This window comes from Macaca nemestrina, chromosome 4 (assembly GCF_043159975.1).
Source record: "Macaca nemestrina isolate mMacNem1 chromosome 4, mMacNem.hap1, whole genome shotgun sequence".
Lineage (NCBI taxonomy): Eukaryota > Metazoa > Chordata > Mammalia > Primates > Cercopithecidae > Macaca > Macaca nemestrina.
In genome coordinates, this window is record NC_092128.1 from 8,183,803 (window position 1) to 8,207,333 (window position 23,531).

The following is a 23,531-nucleotide window of genomic DNA, read 5'->3' on the forward strand; positions in this document are numbered from 1 at the left end:
ACGCCGGGGAATGACTCGCGGCCCGACGGAGGGCCGCGGCCTGGAGCAGAGGGGCGCTGTGGTCCGGCGCCGCTGCCTGTCCCTGCTGGTGCGCCCTCTCCGCCTGCCGCCCGGTGTCCCATCCACGCTTGGCCCCGCCGCCCCGTCGGAGCCTGGGCCACCTCTCGCTTGCCCTCCGAGCCGGGCCGAGCTCGGGCCGGGTGGGCTGAGTTGGGGGTGGACTGGGTGGAGGGAAGGGGACCGGCCCAGCAGCTGCCGCCGCCTTCTCGTCGGCCGCAAACTTTCACAAAGCGGTGTGTCCGGCCTCATCAATCTCCATTAATAATAGTTGGTTGGGCCGCGGGGGGCGGGTGGGGGTCCCGGGCCGGCCGGCCAGGCCGCTGGGAACGGGTACTGCGGAGGGAGCGGGAGCCGGGCGCGGCGGCGGCGGGCGGAGGGAGGAAGTGAAGCGTAATTTGAGGAAGATGGATGAGTCCGGAGGGCGACACCCCCAGCCCGCCCGCTCGCCCGCCCCCTCCCTCCTTATGAGAGAGAGGGAGCGCGGCGCCGGAGCCACACTGCGCCGAGCCCGCGCCCCGCCGCCACCTCGGCCCGGGAGCCAGGGAGCGAGCCCTGCGTGTCCGCGCGGGGCGCCCGAGCCGCGGGGCGCAAGGAGGCGCCCGGAGGGGAGCGCCCCGGGGCGGCCGCAGCTCCGAGCAAGATGCAGCGGGCCGGAGGTGGTGGTGCCCCCGGGGGCAACGGCGGGGGCGGCGGCGGGGGCCCGGGCACTGCCTTCTCCATCGACTCCCTGATCGGGCCGCCGCCGCCGCGCTCCGGCCACTTGCTGTACACCGGCTACCCCATGTTCATGCCCTATCGGCCGCTCGTCCTACCGCAGGCGCTGGCCCCCGCGCCGCTGCCCGCTGGTCTTCCGCCCCTCGCCCCGCTAGCCTCCTTCGCCGGCCGTCTTACCAACACCTTCTGCGCGGGGCTGGGTCAGGCTGTGCCCTCGATGGTGGCGCTGACCACCGCGCTGCCCAGCTTCGCGGAGCCGCCCGACGCTTTCTACGGACCCCCAGAGCTCGCTGCCGCCGCTGCCGCCGCCGCCACTGCCGCCCGAAACAACCCTGAACCAGGCGGCCGACGCCCAGAGGGTGGACTGGAAGCCGATGAGCTGCTGCCGGCCCGCGAGAAAGTGGCAGAGCCCCCACCGCCTCCGCCTCCGCACTTCTCAGAGACTTTTCCAAGTCTGCCCGGTAAGTGCTAGGGCCGACCAGGGCGGGCGGGAGGCCGGTTCACCTGGAAATTCCAGACAGGAACCTGCTCGGAACCTCGGCACCTGCCTGGAACCTGGAAGTCCCATACCTTTAGATCGCGCGCAGGTTCTGACTCTAATTCAGTTCCAAATACAGCTTCTTTAGATCCCAGAATCCCCGCCCTGCTCTGTCCCCACAGCCCTGAAGGCTAACCAAAGACTTTCCAGTGCTCCCTTCACATTAGTGCCTTTCCCTCAGCATCCTAGCCATCAAGCCTTGGCCCTGGCTCCTTTTCAGAATTCCTTCATTTTTTTTTTGTCTCCTCTGCCAGGGGTAGACAAGCTACAAGGATGGGATTTCCGGGGGCACCAAGATGGGGGTATGTTGGAGCAGCTGTCAGTTCAGGCACGTTCTGGCTTCTAAGGAGATCATACTGACCCTAAAGGCTCAAAGGATAGGAATAGGCTCTGTGGATGCAGGGGCAAAATGTGGGGGGGGGGGCGGGGGGGGGGGACGGGGGTCTTAAAGCCCTGACTTATGAATTGGCAGATTCAGAGCTAAGCCTTGAAGAACTGAGTAAAGGACCAAAGAGAACACTAGCTACGGGAGGCCTAGCACACGCTGGACAAGTGCTGACTAGGAGACCAAGAGAGAGGCTACAGGATGGGCTGAGTTGGGTGTGGCCCAAAGATCTAGGGTGCAGAACCCAGCTAAGATTCAGCCGACAGATAATTCAAGGGCCCTGGACCCTCCATGAATGGTGCCTCTCCATAGAGGCAGGGTGTATTAAACTGAACCTTGTTTAGAGTCAATTCAATTAGAGCCCTCCTGACCTCTCTATTGGTCCTTAATTCCTAGAAGCCAGATAAGCTTTCTTCTGGCTAGATAGATTCAGGTGTTCTGAGTTCAAAAGCTTATACAATTTACTGGGCCCTATTTAAGAAAAATAGGGACCACTTGCAAGTGTGGAGACTCTGATGCTTCAACATCTTTAGCATCAGAATGGAACCGTTTCTGCTCAACCATTCATTGCATCCAGCTTAGAGGTGGAAATGACCCCAGTAGGTCTGGGAGGTGACTTGAACAGAGACAAGAAGGGAATGCAAGAGTCCTTTTGTCCTTTGCCAGCAGAGGTAATTCTTGATTATCAGTTTTTGGGCCCTTTCTAACATTGTCCAAAGGGTTAATCACTCTTTCAGACCCCAAGGGCTACCATAGGGCCTGTCTTCCTATTCTTTTCTCCTTTTGCCCTGGCATTTTGCTTTTGGGGATTCAGCTGTTGTTTTCTTTTTTGTACCTGGTTGGATCAGGAAGACCCAGTAACTGAAGTCAGAATAGCATCCTCTAAGGGGGATCATAAGGAAAAGATAGAGCAGCAACTGGAAGGTGGAAAAAAATGTCCACAAGATAAAAGGGCCCAGGGTGGGAGCCTAGAAGTCAGCATAATGATCTTAAGAAAAAAAAGATTAGTATGATTGTCAGAATAGGATGGTCCTAAGGCAGAAAAGAGAGCAAGGCAGGCCATCAAAGAGATGGCTTTGGAGGAGCTAGGGCCTGAAGGTGTAACCAGACACATGTAGAAAGAGATGAGCTGAAGAGAGAGGATGGAGAGGGGATCTCTTGGTGGTGGGGACATAGGGGAATATGCCCAAACCAGGACAACAAGCAATTCGTCCCACCCTTTCAGGTCTGCTCAGTTCTTATTTCGACCTATATGTATAATGGCGGCTTTTTTCTGGATCATATAGTATATTGGCTATAAAAACAGACATTGAGAAAGAGAGGAATAAGCAGAGAAAAAACAGAAGAGAAATATTGATGAAACAAAAATAGAGGAAAGGACCGGGGGAAGAGTTGTATACCGGGAATATACAAAGAGAACATGAAGAAGGAGAGGGTTCTCTGCTGGAAAAGGGACTATGGACTGGGCCAAATGAAAAGTGAACTGTATTACTGGACCACAAGTGTGAGTGAGTGTGTGTGTGTAAGAGTTCTGTCATGAGAGGATTTGGGGGTAATTAAATAAAAATACTAGGGGAATAAGGAAAAGTTTCAACACTAGAAGTAATTTTCTTTAAAGGGTTTTTAATACTGAGAGTGATGGGAAACTGGAACTTATATAAAATGATGACAGAGCTTCAACATCTGAGGAAAATGTTGAAAGAAAAAAAAAGGGAAATTTGTGTTGTTCGTGGAGTAAAGGCAAGGAATCTTTTTGCCAAGAATGATGGAAAGGAGAACTTAAACAGAGGAAGAATTTTGAAAAAGTGCTGGAATAAAGGTAATCACTCATGCTGGAAGGAGATAAAGGGTTTATAGTGGGGAGGCTGGGACATAGTAGTAAGGAGCAGAGACTTCAGAAGAAACATTCAAAGAGCATGAGGAATGAGAGTTCCTATCTGTGACTGCTGCTTCTGTCACTCTCAGTAAACATGCTTCCAACTCTTCCTGGCCAAGTCATTCATATCCACCTTCCCAATCTTGAGTTTTTCCTGAAATCATTGAGAAAAGAAAATGCAATTCCAGAAATGAGAGACATAAAATAAATTGGGGGACTGATGACACATGACCCAGGCTAAAAATGGTTGGAAAACAAATACTCTGTTTTGGGAATTGTATTAAAGTATTTGGAGTGAAATGACAGAGCTCTCTGCTGTGAATAATGGGATTGAAACCTCAACATTAGAAGAGTTTGGAGAAATAATGCAATCTTTAGAAAGAGGAGAAATTGTTTTCCTTGTGTGAATGAGTGACAATGGTCTGAAATGATTATTTTACATTTCTTTAGTGTTTTACAACTACTAGCCCGTTTAAATAAAATCATAGTATAGATAGGCCAGTTTGGAGAATGATTAGTATTTTCTTTGGGAATTAAAGGGAGTATTTTTTTAAATTTGTTGAGAGTTAAGACAGGTACCATTCTCTACTAGACTTGAGGAAGGATAAAAGGAACTTTGTTATGATTTGATTGCAGGAGTAGAAGCTAAGCTATATTAGCAGATGAAAAGAAATACGATATATAGAAGTAATTGGGTAGAAAGTTATTGAAAATGGTAGATTGAAAAAAATCCCAAGTTTGGAATGTGGGAAGCAGTGGGGAAAATTGAGATAATGTCTTTAGTAAGAGCGATAAAGAGAATTCTGAACTGTTAGGAAAGATTAAAGTATGACTCAATAGAAGAGCCCAAAGTAGTGCTGGCCATATGCAAGCCATATATGGCATTAAAAAATTTTTATTAGCCACATTAAAAAGATAAAAATAGGTAAAATTAATTTTAATTATTTAACTCAAGATGTCCAAAATATTATTTCAACATTAATCAATATTAATATTTTTAATGAGATAATTTTATATCCTCTTTTCATATTAAGCCTCCAAAATCCAGTGTTATTTTAGACTTCCAGCACATCTCCATTTGGACTACCCATGTTTCAGTTGGTCAGTAGCCACAGGTGAACAGTGGTGACCGTATTCAACATGATGGATCTAGAGAGTTTTAAGAACAGAGTTATGTGAAAGTGATGGAAGAAAAGGAGCTTTGAATTGGATAATGGGTCCTCAGTGTTTTAGGAATAATGGAGAGAAGAGAGCAGGAAGCTCTAAATGACAGGAGAGAACAGAATTCTGTCTTAGGTGGGATGGGCAGAGATGATCTCGTGTGTCTGAAGGTTGTGTGAGCTCTGCCTGAGAGTAATCAAAGCTAACTTGCTGTGTGCAAGATGTGGTGCAGATATGCATCACAGCAACAATGGGTGAAAAGGATGCTATGTGCTGGGGAAATGATGAAAAGAGCTGTGAATGTGGAGAAATGCAGAAAGCCAGGCGCAGTGGCTCACGCCTGTAATCCCACCACTTTGGGAGGCCAAGATGAGCGGATCACCTGAGGTTGGGAGTTTGAGACCGGCCTGACCAACATGGAGAAACCCCGTCTCTACTAAAAATACAAAATTAGCTGGGCATGGTGGCGCATGCCTGTGGTCCCAGCTACTCAGGAGGCTGAGGCAGGAGAATTGCTTGAACCCAGGAGGCGGATGTTGCAGTGAGCCGAGATTGCACCATTGCACTCCAGCCCAGCAGGCAACAAGAGCAAAACTCCATCTCAAAAAAAAAAAAAAAAAAAGGCAAAAGAAAACTTTGAGTTGGTGGTGTCTAGAGCTATTATTCACTCAGGGGAAAAAAAAAGATTGGATTGCCTGAATGCAAAAGCTTAGGAAGTGAGGAATGGTAGCTACTCCATATATATTTGTTAAATGGCTGACAAAAATGTAGTGAGAGATTGACATGAAAATTAATACCAGTACTGGGCATGGTGAAGAAAACATTTGTAGTTTAAGGTTATATAGAAGATATGGGAATATAATGGGACAAACTTGAGACATGTTGATGTAGTAAACATTGTTTTTTTAAACTAAGCATAAAAAGGTTTGCTAATTTCTGAATAGAGGTTGGCAATAATAATTGAAATCATACAAGGAGACCAGGGAGACTTCGTAGGAGCCTAGTATTCAAGTGCTGATTACTGTAAGCTAAGCACCTGATGGTAGCTAGGGAACATTTGGATGACCATCAATTAATTTCTGAATAGGTATCCCCTATGATTGTCAAGATATGGTGTTTACTTATGAGAGGAAAACAGAAAATGATAGTATGACGTGGAATTAGAGAATTATGTTGTTGGAAACAAGAGGGAGATTTTTGGGGGAAGTGATGGAGATCCGGAGTATGTTTTCCTAGAACTTTTGAGCATACAGTGAGAGTGATTGCTACATTGACACTTATAGAAAGGCAAATACTGCATTAACTTGATGTGATTGATGGAACATTTGTTTAGGAGTTGTGACACATGGGTTCAATTCTCACCTTTGTCACTCATTAGTTGTATAATTTCGACAAGTCACTTAGTTCAATTCAGGGAACATTTATTGTGTGTCTATTACAGACTTGGTATATTTGAGACATAGTGGGAGATTCAAAGTCATGTGACTTCTCTAGGCTTTGGTTTCCTCAGCTGGGCCAAAAGTTTTGGTTCAGATGATTTTTAATGTTCCTTTCAATTCTCTAGGCCTCAAGTGTTTAAAGTAGAGCTCTCAACCTGGACTCCACAGACCTTTCATCAGGGAATCTGTTGGCTATGGGTGGGAGAAAATTTATACCTTTACTTTTTATCACTTCAGTCATGAATATAGGCCAAAAATCATAGTTGTTTCAGCAGTGCATGATGTTTTTGTCACTGAAAGAAATCACAGATAGTTTGATATAAATTTACAGTCTTTGGAGGAACCTTGTTTAATGAATAAAGAAACATGATTATATCACAAATTCTGTTTTAAACTATATTTTAATATACTTGGCTTCAAATGTAATACTATGTGTTTTATGTTGTACATCTAAAAGCATTATTCTAGAAAGTGTTCATAGGCTTTACCAGACTGACAAAGGACTTAAGGGCACAAAAGGGTGAAGAACCCCCTGGATCAGAGATAGACCTCAGGAGTGACAACAGGAAAATTTTATTAGGAGGATTAGAATCAGAGTCTGAGATGCCCTGTGCCATAGTGAAAGTAACCCTTCAGGGGGTTGGCAGAGAGAGAAAGAGTCTCTAAGGTGGCACATGTAAATATGGAGATATATATAACAGATGATTAGGAGGATTCTTACACTTGGAGTGGCGGGCGTGAGTAGACTGTACTGGGAATAATGCAGAGAGGCAGTATTTGGTATAATGGGGGAAATATTTTAATTGGAAAGAAGGAAGAACATGCATTGTGAGCAAAGTGCTTTGCATTGAGAGAAATGTTACAACAGGAAGCAAGAATTCTGCCTGGGAAGTAATAGGAAAAGAAAAGTAATGGGAAAAAAGAAACTGATTTGGAATTAGGAAATAGAAAAGAGAGAAGTAATTGAGTAGATGTACAAAAAGAGAGAGATTTAAACAGGAATGATGAGAAGGAAAGAATTTGGTGGGAAGAAGGAACATTTATTTAGAGGGAATGGGGAAATGCCCTGTGCTGGGGTAGGAAAGAAACTTTGTATCTGAAGCAGTGAAAAGGACAGAGCTCTCTATGCAAGGTAGTGCTCATAGCCAACAAAAGGTCTGGATTAGGAGTAGTAAAAAAGAAGCGGGAAATTTTTATTGGAAGTCTGATCTTGTTGGGAGAAAGTTATCAGCTTAGAGTAATGTGGGTGAAATGTTGATGTGCTAGGACTAATTGAGAGAAAGGGTGATAGGGAGAAGAGACGCTTGCATTTGGTGCTATAGAGGAGTGGCCCACACAAGTTGAATTAAGGTGTAGTAGAAAGAGACAGGTGCCGCAAGCAGTGTCTTCACTGGCCATTATAGAAGGGAAAGCAATGATCCTTATGTGATGAAAAGAATTTGTATTAGAAGTAGAGGGGCTATAGGAACTCAGATGAGGGTTATAAGCAAAAGGCACTACTCAAAATATGAGGACTGGGAGGAAGAGGAAAATACTTCTGACTGGGGGTAGTGGGAGGCAGATGTCTTGACTGAATTATGGAGAAGATGGTATTATAATAGAAGTAATGGAGAAAACAGAACTCTGTAGTGGGGACAGTGGGAAGAGAAGTAATGCAGAGTTGTCTTCATTGAGGGAAGGAGATGTAATTACCCTGAGTGTGAAGGTAAGAAGTGCTTTGTGCTGCAATGAATAACTATTCTATGAATTATGTGTGGACACTACAAGTACATAAACTGATTAGCCTAAGCAAAGGAAGTGTCTTAGCTTCCTCATCAGTAAAATTAGGGGTTTGAATTAGGTGATCTCTAAGATTCCTTCCAGCTCTACAATTCTGTTTTTATCTATAAGGATATCTTTATTAATGAATTGTTTCTTTTAAAAAAGAAAGGCATCCTGAGCAAAGGGCCTGAGGAAACTCTATACTTTTTGGTGGTGAGTTGTAGTCATGGAGGATAAGGAGGTAGCAAGGTAAGATACATGCATCTTGAGGTGAGATCAGGGCTGGTCTTTAGGTGGAAAAGGCTTGTCTTCTGGGATTGGGGAGGGCATACCTGAGCTATGACTGTGTATAGCTGTCACATTAAATGAGAGAGAGAAACATTTGATAAAGATGGTAGATTTTGTATAGGCCAAATAGAGTGGGGATCAGTTGGGACCAACTTTAACTGGTGAGGAAGGAAGCAGTGGAAAAAAAGAGAAGCTGTGTCGTAAAATTGGTTCCTAGCCTTCTATATTGTTTCTATATCTGGAACAATATTAATGATAGGCTGACATTAGAATTCAGTCTCGGCCGGGCGCGGTGGCTCAAGCCTGTAATCCCAGCACTTTGGGAGGCCGAGACGGGCGGATCACGAGGTCAGGAGATCGAGACCATCCTGGCTAACACGGTGAAACCCCGTCTCTACTAAAAAATACAAAAAAACTAGCCGGGCGAGGTGGCAGGCGCCTGTAGTCCCAGCTACTCGGGAGGCTGAGGCAGGAGAATGGCGTGAACCCAGGAGGCGGAGCTTGCAGTGAGCCGAGATCGGGCCACTGCACTCCAGTATGGGCAAGAGTGCCAGACTCCGCCTCAAAAAAAAAAAAAAAAAGAATTCAGTCTCGTCCCAGTGTGGTGGCTCATACCTGTAATCTCAGCTCTTTTGGAGGCCGAGGTGGATCACTTGAGTCCAAGAGTTTGAGATCAGCCTGGGTAACATAGTGAGACCTTGTCTCTACCAAAAGAAATTTGCCAGGTATGGTGGTATGTATCTCTAGTCCCAGCTACTCAGAAGGCTGAGATAGGAGGACTGCTGGAACCTGAGAGGTTGAGGCTTGAGGCTGCAGTGAGATGTGATTGCACCACCTCACTCCAGCCTGCACAACAGACAGAGCAAGACCTTGTCTCAAAAAACAAAAATTCAGTCTCTGCCTGGGTGCAGTGGCTCATGGCTGTAATCCCAGCACTTTGGGAGGCTGAGGTGGGCCAATCACTTGAGTCTAGGAGTTCGAGACCAGCCTGGGCAACATGGCAAAATCCTGTCTCTACAAAAAATTAGCTAGCAGTGGTGATGCACACCTGTGGTCCCAGCCACACAGGAGGCTGAGGTAAGAGGATCCCTTGAGCCTGGGAGGTGGAGGTTGCACTGAACCGAGATCATGCCACTGCACTCCTGCCTGGGTAACAGAGTGAGACCCGTCTTTAAAAAAAAAAAAAAATCAGACTCTTTTTTTACATTAAATGTTAACAAAGAGATGAGGTGTAGTGCAAAGAAACAAGCATGGGCTTTGGTGAGGAAAGCTGGGTACAAATGTTGGTGGTGCACTTTCTTTGTAATCTATAGAAAGTACTCACCTCTACAGTCTGTTTCCTCACCAGCGAAATAAGGACAGTAATATTTACCTCACAGGGTTAAGGATTAAATGCACAGATATTTGTGCAGCATCATGAAAGTAATAGATGCTCAAGAAATTATCCTTATTGTCCTTGCCTTGGAAATACGTGGGGAGCTTTCCTGGGAATTAAGTTGGGAAAGATCCTTTTACTAGGAATGGTGTAGGATAGGTGACACTCTGTGTACTGAAAAGGACAAATATTTCTGCCAGTGATGATAGAGTAGTTCTGTGTTCTGAGAACTGATTATTCAGGGACTGCCAGGAAAGAACATTGTACTGAAGCTAATAGAGGTAGATTTCACATGTCTTTGGCTCTTTCTCCCTCTTTTCGGTTTCCGTGTCTCACATTTTGGTGTACTCTGTAAATCCCAAGGCTGCTGAAAACCCTTTACTGTGCCTCACTGGGGCCTGTTCTCCCTTTCTCCATTAAAAGAAAAAAAAACTCTTCTTTTTGCTTTATCAAAAAATGTCTATTCCCTCATATGTTTCATCTCAATTTGATGTTAAAATCAAAGCCACTGGATTACACTAATTCACACTCAAGTGGATTGAGATTTTTAAAAGTCCAGATGAATTTCAAACTGGTGGAATCTTACGTGGTATTACTGTGAATAATTTTAGGTAATATGGAAACATTAGCATGGAGGGAGAGTTGTGGGAGTGGGGTGGAGAGGCTTACTTTCCCTGGAGTCGTGTGACCATTGTCTCTTCTGGTTACAGCACTGTATTTAGTCAGAACTCTTCGGGTTGGTAGTGATAGTGGCTCAGCTCTCAGCTCAAATGGGGATTTATTGCTTTCTGTAACTACAAAATACCTGAGTGGATTCAGAAATGCAGGTAGTGTTGTGAGGTCTTTCTTTTTCGCTCCCAACCTGGCTCCTCTTTCTGTCTTCAACTCATTCTCTCCTTAAGACAGCTTCCTTAATTTAGCTAGAGGTAAGAGAAGGCACAAGCACATGCAGTTCTAAATTTTTGTAATCCCAGGTTAGGACCTGAGTGGATTCTAGTGTATATAAAACCCTGGGATGACTGATTCACTAGCTTGAGCCATGGCCCCAGGGAGATAGCATGTTGCAATTGGTCAGAACCAAGTCACATGCCCACCTTTAGTCAGGAAAGTAGATAAATGCTGTTAACAGTCCCACCAAGTAGTGGGTAGTGTAGCGGGGAAGCAGTACCTGAAGGAAGTGGGTACTGCTACTGAGCAAAAGGGGGAAGGTATGCTGGGGAGACAAAAACAACCCAAGATGGATGTCTGCCTCAACCAGAAAGAAGGAAAAGAATGGGCCTTCAGCTCTCTTTCAGTATTAGGAAGAAATACTGAAAGGAAATCCTTTGTTTCCCCACTGGCTAGCTAAATAGTGATAAAGAGATCCTGGCAGTGAAGCTCTGAAGAGAGTTCTGTAACGAGGAAGGCAGAGAGAGATGAAGATAGTAGAAAAATTTCCATCCCTCAGTGAGGCTTTCTCTTTGCTCTGGTACATATACGAGAAAGAGCTCTACGAGGAATGAGAGAGAAAGCTGTAAACTAGAAGCTAGAGAACATTGGATGTTTTTGTTTGTTTGTTTGTTTGTTTTTGAGATGGAGTCTCACTCTGTTGCCCAGGCTGGAGTGCAGTGGCGCGATCTTGGCTCACCGCAAGCCTCCCGAGTAGCTGGGACTACAGGCATGTGCCACCATGCCCGGCTAATTTTTGTATTTTTAGTAGAGACAGGGTTTCACTGTGTTGGCCAGGCTGGTCTTAAATTCCTGACCTCATGATCCGCCCGCCTCAGCCTCCCAAAGTGCTGGGATTACAGGCGTTGGTATTAAAACAAAACTTTCTTTACTTTGGCTGTATTATTTTCAAAGTTAGAAAATACACCTTTTTTTTTTTTTTTTTTTTTTTTTTTTTTTTTTTTTTTTGAGACAGAGTCTTGCTCTGTCACCCAGGCTGGAGTGCAGTGGTGTGATCTCGGCTCACTGCAACCTCTGCCTCCTGGGTTCAAGCGATTCTCCTGCCTCAGCCTCCTGAGTAGCTAGGATTACAGACGTGCGCTGCCCTGCCTGGCTAATTTTTGTAGTTTTAGTAGAAACAGCATTTTACCATGTTGGCAAGGCTGGTCTCGAACTCCTGACCTCAAGTGATCCACCCGCCTCAGCCTTCCAAAGTGCTAGGATTACAGGCGTGAGCCCCTGTGCCTAGGCAAAAATACACTTTTAAATAAAGGAAGCACTGACTAGTAAGATTACATCATGCAAACCAATAAGGACAAAAGATTGGGAGAAAGATTTGGTGGGAATTTTGTCTCAGGAATGATAGGAAAAGTAGTTTGTTAAAGGACAGGTGAAGTTTGGTGAGTGAAGTCTCTCTGATGACAATTTTAAGAATCTTCTCTGAGAATGTTAAGGGAAGATATTAACAATTAGGCCAGGACTCTGTGTTAGTAAGTAAAAGGGATGAGATCTTTTTCTTTCTCTCTCTCTTTTTTTATTTTTTTCTTGAGACAGGGTCTCGCTCTGTTGCCAAGGCTGGAGTGCAGTGATGTGATGTCAGCTTACCGCAACCTCCGCTCCCAGGTTCAAGTGATTCTCCCACCTCAGCCTCCAGAGTAGCTGGGATTACAGGCACGAGCCAATGTGCCCAGCTAATTTTTTTGTATTTTTAGTAGAGACAGGGTTTCACCATGTTGGCCAGGCTGGTCTCCAACTCCTGGCCTCAAGTGATCGGCCCATCTTGGCTTCCCGAAGTGCTGGGATTACAGGTGTGAGCCTCTGAGTCTGACCAAAAGGGGTGAGATCTAAACTTGGATTTGATAAGAAGGTTATTTATCTAATGAGACATCTAGGGAGAAGACTTTTACAAGTGGGAGAGGAGGAGAAAATATTTTACTGGAAAGAATGAAAACAGCATTAACTGCAACTTTAGGAGATTAAGATTCTAGACCTGACACTCTGTCCCTCTCTGTGTGACTTAGGAAAACCATTTAATCTGTCCGAAACTCCATTTCTTCACCAGAAAATAAGGTTACTACCTCTCCTAGATCTGCTCTACTTCAATCAGTTGCTCAAAGATAAGATAATAAATGTGAAAAGTTTTTTGAAAAGTTAAAGATCATACAAGGGTGCTCTTAGAAATGGCAATGTTAGTATGCCCTGAAAGGAGGTCTAAGCTTAAAATGGTGGGAAATTGCCCTGAACTTGTCATGAAGCTGGAAGGGGTTCTGGATGACAGTGATGTAAAGAAAATTGTGTTGATTTGGAGTAAAGAATGCTAAAGACTCATAGGAAGAGTGGAGAGAGAGAGAGAGAGAAAATGAAAATGAATGTTTCCAATTATACCTAAAATTATAGGCAGGAGTAGGAGCATAACGGAAGCATGAAATTCATGAGAATGAGTGAAAAATAAACTGAGAGCGAGCTGGTTGGTTTAAACAATGGAAGAAAGTACTGTTTTTGAAAAGAACAGAGAAATAATTCTGTACGGGGCATGATGAAATGAGGATTTGGAAGTGGGAGTGATGACAAATATGTCTCTTTTTTGAGGAATGACCTGTGTTTCTTCCCACCTTTTTTTTTTTTTTTTTTTTTGAGACGGAGTCTCGCTCTGCCGCCCAGGCTGGAGTGCAGTGGCCTGATCTCAGCTCACTGCAAGCTCCGCCTCCCGGGTTCACGCCATTCTCCTGCCTCAGCCTCCCGCGTAGTTGGGACTACAGGCGCCCGCCACCGCGCCCGGCTAGTTTTTTGTATTTTTTAGTAGAGACGGGGTTTCACCGTGTTAGCCAGGATGGTCTCGATCTCCTGACCTCGTGATCCGCCCGTCTCGGCCTCCCAAAGTGCTGGGATTACAGGCTTGAGCCACCGCGCCCGGCCTCTTCCCACCTTTTGACCTCACCCAAACTGGAACTGGATTCAGGGAGATGAGTAGTTGGCCTGGGAAAATCAGGAGGAGATTCATTGTCCTAAGATGGGCAGGGCAAGAGAGAACCTTTCCTAAGAGTGGTTGGGGCAAGTGTTAGGATAGTTGTTTTTGAAGTAGAAGTCAGAACTGAGGGGCTTCTCTTCTAAGAATACTAAAGATAATTGATTTCCTACAGCGATAACAGCAGGAGCTGCAGTAATAGGGTGAATGAGGGACAGCACAGGGGCTAGATGAGTTCCTGCAGCTGGGAGCCTAAAGTTATTCTGCACTCCCTCTGTGGCTTCTCCTCTTCCTTGGTGCCTCCAACGCAGGCCTCCCTGCCTAGATGGAGTGAGTCTAAGGCATTGTGTTCTTTCTGCTGGAGAACACCTACCATGGATCTTTGGCCCTTGATTTCTTCCCTAGCCTGAACTGACCCATTACCGAGATGGGCCTTCTTTGTGACTCTGGAGCTGCTCCCCTTCCTCTTGGAGGGAATGCCCCATGCAAGCACGTCTCCTGGAGCATGAGTGCTGTTCTCTGGAATGAGATTAATGCCCTTGGCATGAACTCTACAAGTAATCAAGGTTCAAACCTTGTGATTTCTAGTTCTTAGGATAATAGCATCCACCAGAAGAATTCACATGAACTCTGTTTCCTAATGACCAGTCTGTCCTACCATCACTTCCCCTGGCCAGAGGCCAAACCTTTTTTCACAGACTAGACTCAACCATAGGGAACAAGCTGGAAACTCCATATACTCTTCTTATTACCAATAATATCATTCTCATACATAAAGGCCAGAACCTTTCTGTCTGTTTGGCCTACCTACCTAGCACAACAAAATAGTTTACAATTTTAAAATTTTCATTTTGCTGAAGTATTCTCATCAGAACCGTTATTTCATTATTTTCCATAGGAAATTTTTTTCATGCAAACCAACAACTTGCAATTTTCCATGTAAAAATTTTTTTTTTTTTTTTTGAGATGGAGTCTCGCTCTGTCGCCCAGGCTGGCGTGCAGTGGCACCATCTCGGCTCACTGCAAACTCTGCCTCCTGGATTCACGCCATTCTCCTGCCTCAGCCTCCCGAGTAGCTGGGACGACAGGTGCCCGCCACTACGCCCGGCTAATTTTTTTTATATTTTAGTAGAGACGGGGTTTCACCGTGTTAGCCAGGATGATCTCGATCTCCTGACCTTGTGATCCACCCATCTCGGCCTCCCAAAGTGCTGGGATTACAGGTGTGAGCCACCGCGCCCAGCCAAAATTTTTAAATCTTATTTTATTGATTGTTTTTTGTTCATACCAACCAATTATACTGTCTGCAATTGGAAATTCACTTTGTGTGGTTTTTTTTTTTTTTTTTTTTTTTGAGACAGAGACTCTGTCGCCCAGGCTGGAGTGCAGTGGTGCCATCTCTGCTCACTGCAGTCTCCGCCTCTCGGGTTCAAGCGATACTCCTGCCTCAGCCTCATGAGTAGCTGGAATCACAGGCGCACGCCAACACACCCGACTAATTTTTGTATTTTTAGTAGAGACAGGGTTTCACCATGTTGGCCAGGCTGGTGGTGAACTCCTGACTCGGGTGATCCACCCACCTCAGGCTCCCAAAGTGCTGGGATTACAGGCATGAACCACCATGCCCAGCCAGAAATTTACTTTTATGAACATTGTATCCACCAAGTCCAGTTATTCTAAATCAAATTTTGCAAACAGAAATTTTATCAACGAGATTTGCTTCTTGCCAGGCATGGTGGCTCACACCTGTAATCCCAGCACTTTGGGAAGCCGAGGTGGGAGGTTTGCTTGAGTCCAGGAGTTTGAGACCAGCCTGGGCAACATAGTAGAACCCCAGCTCTGCAAAAAAATAAAAATTTAAAAATTTAAAAAATTAGCCAGCCAGGGTGGTGTGCGCCTGTGACCCAGCTACTCAGGAGGCTGAGGCAGGAGGATCACTTGATACCAGGAGTTCAAGGCTGCAGTGAGCTATGATTGCTCTACTGCGTTCCAGTCTGGGTAACATAGCAAGAACCTGTCTCAGGAAAAAAAAAAAAAATTTGCTTCTTTCAATTTTTAGTTAATAGCAAATTTTTATGTTCAATTTTTATTTTTTTACTATTAATATTCATTATAAATTGGATAAAAGGAAATACTTTTATTTCTTGGCTAATTCCTGAGAAAATAGTTAGCTGTTTTGAAATTTCCACATTGTAAAGGATCACATTACTGTGTTGCTCATTCTTTCTCTGCCTGTGTCTTTGGCTACTGCAATCTACAGTGCTGCTTCTCTTGGGGCAGCAAGAGCAAATGGCAGGGCCAAAATGTTTTGCTTTGCTTCAAATGTATCTGTATTCTAGGGGGAAAGGTAGATGAGGTGTTTCTGAAAAAGTACCTTTTGCTTTCTTTCCCATAATTTTTCCCGTATTTTCTCTCTCCCTTCTCTAGACTTTTCAGCCCTTTCATTTTATCTGACTCATTTTTTTTGTTGTTGTTATTTCTCTACCCCACTTCTTTCTTTCCCCAGTCTTCTTTCTGCCTTCCTTGGCCTTTCCTTCTCTCTCCCACTCCTTGTTGGTCTTACACATTGTCCCAGACTCTCCTCTGAGTCATGTGGCTGTATTTTCTCCTCTCGTTGCTTTCTTCTATTGTCCCACCCCATTTCGTTCCAAGAGTTACTTATCAGAGTCTTCAATGTCATGATTATAAAGGCTCAGAGAGAAACTCTTGCTCCTGCCGCTCAGCATCCCACTGGGATCAAGTAACCAAGAGAGGTTGTGAACCTGTGCTCCTTGTATGGCTTTAAAAGCAGCACTGAGGGTGGCCGGCTCATGTGTGCTTGATTTTATGGATCTGTCTGAAGACAGAGGGATAGATGATATGATCTCAGGAGGGCCCTGCCATATCGGGAACCTGGGAGCCTCATCTCAATCATCATCAATTTAGATTTATTGGACACCCCCTGGGTGCTTGGAGTTGTATTAACTGATTTCATCCTTCAAGCCTCGAAGTCTAGTTTCTGCCTTTTTAGCACTGTTTAACATGTTGTAATATTGGGCTGAGTTTGTACAAGCCTTTGTTATTCTTTCTGTTATTATTTACTACACACTCTGTTTTTAAAAAATTAAAATAGAGGATTTACTAATGGAATTGTCATTAATTTTTTTAAGCATCCTGTAGATTTTTAAGATCCTATAGATTCCTACTGCATATGAATTCCTCTCCAGCTAATGTGAGATCTGAGGGCATTCTGAAAAGTGGGAAGGATAATATTCATAGGGAGATGTCTTATGCACTGGAGCTGGGTGGGGTGGGGTTGTGGTGATTATCATAGGAGGGGCTTGGGAAAGGAAAGGACAGGGAGGGAAAGAAAGGAGACAGGGAGCACATGCATGAGCATTTGGAAATCATTTCTTTTATTTAGTTAACAGATGCTTATTGAGTGTCTACTCTGTGAAGGTCATGTTCAAGACACTGAAGATATTGCAGTGAATGAGAAATATTCAGAATATCTACCTTCATGAAGCTATAGTCTATTAGGAAGAGACAGCCAGTAAAATAAATGAATAAAATTGGTAACATGGACCAAAGTAACAAATAAATCAAAGAAAGGAGATAGAGAGTATCAGAGAGTATGAATATTAAAAGGATGACCAGGGAAGGTGTCATTGATAAAGACCTGAAGGAGGTAGGGAATAAGCTAGTGCAAAGATCTAGGTGAAGAGTAGTGTATTCCAGACAGAAAGAGGAATCATGGGCCAAGTGGAGTGCGGAGGACAGAAGCTGGGAAACCAGTTAGAAGATGACAATGAACCAGGTCAGAGATAACTGTGGCATGGGCTAGTTGGAAGCAGGAGATAGGGAGAAAGGATTGGGCTCTGGGGTATTTTTTTTTTTCTTTTTTTGAGACAGAGTCTCACTCTGTCACCCAGGCTGGAGTGCAGAGGTGCATCTCGGCTTACTACAAGCTCTGCTTCCCAGGTTCACACCATTCTTCTGCTTCAGCCTCCCAAATAACTGGGACTACAGGCGCCCGCCACCATGCCCGGCTAATTTTTTGTATTTTTAGTAGAGACGGGGTTTTACCATGTTAGCCAGGATGGTCTCAATCTCCTGACCTCATGATCTGCCTGCCTCGGCCTCCCAAAGTGCTGGGATTACAGCGTGAGCGACCGTGCCCGCCTGCTCTGGGGGTATTTTAAAGGCAACAGCACTAGCAGGGCTTGCAGGTGGACTGGATGTGGGTTGTGAGAGAGAGGAGTGAAAAGATGGCATCGAGGTTAGGTTTGAACACACGGAGGATGCAGTTGCCAGTAACTGAGATGGGGATGATGTGGATAAAGATGAGAAAGAGCTGGTTTGGGGGAATGATCTGATTGGAGTTCAGTTTGGGCCATGTTAAGTTTGAGTTCTGTGGAAGTGGAAAATAGTGGGAGAAGAGCTCTTAATGAAATGAAGGAGGAAACTAAGGGTGTGAATCTTAGAGAAGACAACATAGATTTGGCTAGGGATGAGATAGAGGAGAAAGAACAGGCTGATGGGAGATAATATGAGGAGCGAATTAGCTACAGACAGGATACAGTACTTATCCAGATGGGACTTGATGCTGGGTGCCAGTGAAGCCTGAGAAAACTAGTAAAGAAGAACAAAAGCCATTGGCTGGTGAAAAGCAACGTACAGGAGTGGCATGGGAAGACTGGGTGAGCCCAAACTGGGGCATGCCGCATGGACTTTGAGAAGGTTAGAAGAAACAGGAAGCACTCCAGAAAGAAAAGGAGAGGGATGAAAATACCTTTGAGGTATGAAGTTGATTGGGATATAGATGGGTGATGTGGAAAAAGGTTGAGAGTTCTGGCCACTAAGGAAAATGTCAGCTGGGCATAGCGGCTCACACCTGTAATCCTAGCACTTTGGGAGGCCAGGGCTAGAGGACTGCATGAGCCCAGAAGTTCAAGACCAGCCTGGGCAACATAGTGAGATCCTGTCTCTACAAAAAATAAACAGAATTAACCAGACATGGTGTGTGCCTGTGGTCCCAGCTACTTGGGAGGCTGAGGGTGGAGGATCACTTGAGCCTGGGAGGTCAAGGCTGCAGTGGGCCAAGATTGTGCACTATACTCCAGCCTTGCTGACAGAGTGAGAGTCTGTCTCAAAAGAAAGAAAGATAGGAAAAGAAAACATCATTGTGGCTCTTGAGGAAAAAGACTAGGTGTAGACTGCACCTGCGAGGGGAAAGGGAACATGGTAGGGGGTGGGGTGGGGTGTGCTGAAGGAGAACACCAGGACGCTCTGACTGCCAGGAGATGTTCTATCTGTGAACACACACACCCTCTTTCCCTAATAAAGCATTTCCCCATGCCCTGAATTTAGTTTACTTGGAGTTGTATTCTCAACCTGAGTCTGCCTATCTTAGGCATATCTGATATGTGGCCGATACAGCGAGATGCATTCCTACATATAAGTTATGCAGGCCTCCTGCCTTTGCACAGTGGACACTTCTGGAAAGAAGCTGACTATTCAGCTTGCAGATTATCCATTTTCTCTTGTTCTTCTGCCTATTGATTGTCTTTTGACTTGTTTCACTGCTTTTTGGTCCTTTGAGCAGAAAATGGAGTTTGTAAAACTCACTGAAAACATGTGTAATGCATATTTGCAGTTCTGATATAAACATCATTGGATACAAAGATTAAAACCAATGGTTGAATTAAGTTTTAGAATTGTGTGGATTAAAATGTTTATATGCTTGTGATTACAAATAATCAGTATTCTACTGAATCAAATTTTTTTTACCCTTTCCTTCTCTTCGTTTATCCCTGTTGTACTTTTCCCTCTTCCTCCTCCTCCCATATTCCTTCCAGTTCTCCCAGCTGACATCAAGCTTAGGGGCCTCAGGATTCTGAACCTGAGCAGAAAAACAGCTGTTTGTGTTGCTCAGGCATCCTTGGCTGGGGAAAAGGGAAGGTGGGAAAGAGATGGTGTCATTTTAAGGTCAAGGGAAAGGATTGAAAGGGGATCAGGAAGCCTAAGTAAGTGGGAGAAAAAATCTGGCCACATTGAGGGTGCTGCATGGCTGGGAGCCATGGAAATGAGGTTCAGGGACTGCAGATCTAGGGAAGAGGGAGAGGAGGAGACAGAACAGAAGCCATGAGACAGCTCTCGTCAGCTGGACCAGATGAGGACTCCCAGGAGAACAGCAAAGGCTGAGCCTTCCTCTCCCCATCTGTCCTGTCAAGGTCAGTTCTGCATTGCTTCACTCCTCCTCACAGTGGCTCCAGAAGGATCCCAAGCTGGGTCCCATACTGCTTCATTCTGGCCCCTGAGGCTGCGAGGCCTGGCTCTGGAGGGGTGGTATATGACTGCGATGCTGGACCGTTGGTCTCTAGGTTCCGAGAAAGCTGGGGAGGTGGTGGGTGAGAATGAGATGGGGGTGGTGGGGAAGTTGAGGGGTCATTGTCCATACACTTATTGCCTCCCACACTTTTCTGTAGTGAAATCTGTGCTGGTTAATACCTTTCTTCCCATTTCTTTGTCTTCCCTAAACCTCTTCCCATTCCATATCCTGGACGTACCATCCTTCTGCCTCCTGTCTCCCCCTATCTTCTCCTCTCTATGGCTCTCTTTTTTCCTGCTCTTGTCTCCCAACCCCCCATTTCTGGCCATGGTTCCATGTGCCTCCTCCAAACTCTCTTTTCCTTGCTTCTCCCTCCCCATCCATTGGCTTCTTGCTCCTCACAGCAGAGGGGAAGGTGTACAGCTCAGATGAGGAGAAGCTGGAGGCACCAGCAGGAGACCCAGCAGGCAGCGAACAGGAGGAAGAGGGCTCAGGCGGTGACAGCGAGGACGACGGTTTCCTGGACAGTTCTGCAGGGGGCCCAGGGGCTCTTCTGGGACCTAAACCGAAGCTAAAGGGAAGCCTGGGGACTGGAGCTGAGGAGGGGGCACCGGTGGCAGCAGGGGTCACAGCTCCTGGGGGGAAAAGCCGACGGCGCCGCACAGCATTTACCAGTGAGCAGCTTTTGGAATTGGAGAAGGAATTTCATTGCAAGAAATACCTGAGCTTGACAGAGCGCTCTCAGATCGCCCACGCCCTCAAGCTCAGTGAGGTGCAGGTCAAGATCTGGTTTCAGAATCGACGGGCCAAGTGGAAGCGCATCAAAGCTGGCAATGTGAGCAGCCGTTCTGGGGAGCCTGTAAGAAACCCCAAGATTGTTGTCCCCATACCTGTGCATGTCAACAGGTTTGCTGTGCGGAGCCAGCATCAACAAATGGAGCAGGGGGCCCGGCCCTGAATGGGCGCCCAAGAACTTAGGAAGGCAAGGGATCTGTACCTGAGCCTGCTCTGAGACTGTCAGGGTTCTGTGGACCAGAGGGGCTGCAACTGTGATTCTGCCTTGAGAGGGACTAGTTGGCAATTAACCTAGCCCTGAGTGTGTTCCTTCCAGAACCTGAGATGTGAGCACTTGGCCCTGAGCCTGTTCCAGAAACCTTCAGGACTAGGGGCTTCAAGGTTAGAGGGGCTGTGGTTCTAATTGCTGAGGAGCTGTTGAGACTGAGGTGGACTCCTGGGGACGGGGTGGGTTCTAAGATGCCTAGGGCCTGAAGGTTCTGTGGCGAATGCCCTGAAACAGCTTCTGATGGGTGGAGGGATCAGGTGATACCTAGCCAAGTAGATCGCAGCTCCTTATTTATTTGTGTAAATGTGTATATATGGAGCTATCTGTCTCTGTCCGTCTGTCTGCACCCCTGAGAGGGATTGGGAAAGTTGTTTCCTTAATCCTCAGCCAGAGTTCATCTGTCCTACTGCTTTGGGGTAGGCCCCATCTTGCCTCTCTTTACAAAGAAATGAAATGCAACCATCACTGGCCTCTGTAGAAATTCTTCAGCACTCCCCCATCTCCCCCACCCCATGTTAACTACCTCTACCCCCGCGCTTTTCCACTAGGGCTGCCCACTGCTCGCTCTTGCCTCTATACCTCGTGCTCCTAACGTGCCATCTCTTCCTGCTTCCCACTAAACAGGCAAGCTTCTCCAGCTCTGTTTTCTCCTCCTTGGATGAGCTGGCAGACTTTGGGAGAGATTAACTTCCTGTTGTATTATGAAGTACTTGACCCTAGTTTAGCTGGGGTATGTCCAAGCCATCTAACTAAGTGGAGGTCACTAATGACTGGGGCATTCATATCACCTGTGAGCTCATGAATAAATTGTTTTCTATGCAGAAGACATGGCAGCTTAGTCTGTCTCTGCCACCCTTTGATATTCCGGATCCAAGGGCCTAGGGGGAAAGACCCACTTCCAGTTTTCTGTTCTAACGGCATTAACTGTCATCTCTTCTTCTTCCCGTTGCACCATTTTTGAAGCTTGGGATACCCCTACCTCTTCTGTTACAGAATGAGATCGGTTGAGGGCGGGCACTGCAAAGTGGATGGGACAGGAATGAATTTGTGTGATAGACATAGTAGAGGCTTGGGGATTGGAACAGCATTAGTGGACAAAGTGAACACAGGGAGCAGGGCTCACAGATCCATCTGCAGACAGCAGGCAAAGGGCACAGAAACCAGTGGAAGTTGGATTCATGGTAACTGGGCTTCCTGGGAAGAAATATGACCCGTATTGATTTGGGAGGGAAGATACAGTAGAGAGCAGAGCCATCGAGAAGAAAAATGGGCTGTGAATGAGGCCAAGAAATTCAGGAAATGAAGGTATTAATGTCAGGAAGGGGATGGAAGTACAGTTCAAATACTTGGCCTCCTTACTTTCCTTAGAGGGAAAGCTTCTGGCTATTCCTGATTCCTGGAATGGAAGACTTATCAACGTCTCATCACCCTGACACGTGCTGGACACTTCTTATGGCGAGACCAAGACAGCTCTCCTTGGCAGCCCATTTCTCCTAGCTGGTTTGGGCAACCAAACAAAGCAACCTGGAGCCGTGACTGGTCATTAACAATGGTTCCACAGTTCTCCAGCTAGGACACAGAGCTAGGGCAGGTCTTCTCTATTTTTTGGCTCAATTTCAGCAGGGCTTGAGAATTAGGCTAAAAATATGTAGTCCAGACCAGCCCCATTCCCAGCCTGGTCTAGATCAGGGCTAAGTCTCCCTGATACCTTAGATTCAGCCTTCACAGGAAACCTATGGGGTTAGAACCTTTTTTTTTCTTTTTTTGAGATGGAGTCTCACTCTGTTGCTCAGTCTTGAGTGCAGTGGCACGATCTCAGCTCACTGCAAGCTCCACCTCCCAGGTTCACGCCATTCTCCTGTCTCAGCCTCCTGAGTAGCTGGGACTACAGGCGCCCGCCACCACACCCGGCTAATTTTTTTTTTTTTTTTTTTTTGTATTTTTGGTATTTTTAGTAGAGATGGGGTTTCACTGTGTTAGCCAGGATGGTCTCAATCTCCTGACTTCGTGATCCGCCCACCTCGGCCTCCCAGAGTGCTGGGATTACAGGCATGAGCCACCACACCTGGCCGTGGTTAGATCTTTTTAGGAGATAAGCCAGGCAGAGGTTGAGGATCACGGGAGCCATTGTCATTCTGGCAGAGCTGGAGCAGAGTTTCTGTGGCCATGCGTCCCCTGTGGTGGCAGGCAAGAGAGCACCTGGGCAGGAAGCCCACAGATGAGAAGCAGCTCAAACCAAGGCCCCGACCTGCAGGGGTTTTCTGGCTCTACCTATGAAGCCTCCTAACCTGTTCAAAGCAGTATTCAACCAGCCCAAGCAGCTTGTTTTCCATAGGGAATCTGGAGGTGACTATTGCTAGTATTTGGAGCCCAGGCACCTACTCCTACACATAACCCACAGCCCTGTCTCTATTTTGCCCTATCTATATGTAAGGTTTGCATCAGCCTTGCAAAAGGGGCTGTGGGCTGAGAAAATAAAGCCTGGCTTCCTCTCTGAACAGTGTTACTTGCCTATTTACCTGCACAACACACCAGCCCACCACACCCAACATATGCTCATGGTGTTTTAGAAAGGGCCTATGTCAGGTCTGTGGGATTTTTTTTTTTCCCCCTGAGATGGAGTCTTGCTCTGTCACCCAAGCTGGAGTGCAGTGGCGCGATCTCGGCTC

The 23,531-nt window shown here is 46.1% G+C and overlaps 1 protein-coding gene across 1 annotated transcript; it reads left to right on the forward strand.

The window, feature by feature from the left end:
* The first annotated feature begins 400 nt into the window (after window positions 1-400).
* Window positions 401-22,768, forward strand: LOC105474910 (gastrulation brain homeobox 1). The gene is made up of 2 exons (XM_011729813.2): window positions 401-1,235; window positions 20,204-22,768. The coding sequence occupies exons 1-2, from the start codon at window positions 701-703 to the stop codon at window positions 20,755-20,757; spliced, it is 1,089 nt and encodes a 362-aa protein (XP_011728115.2). The 5' UTR covers window positions 401-700; the 3' UTR covers window positions 20,758-22,768.
* Window positions 22,769-23,531: the final 763 nt, after the last annotated feature.

Bases quoted from the DNA above. Each gene is read 5' to 3' on its own strand.
- LOC105474910 (XM_011729813.2), top strand. From the start codon at position 701: ATGCAGCGGGCCGGAGGTGGTGGTGCCCCCGGGGGCAACGGCGGGGGC. The intron at 1,236-20,203 runs GTAAGTGCTAGG...TGCTCCTCACAG, and splicing joins GACTTTTCCAAGTCTGCCCG to CAGAGGGGAAGGTGTACAGC.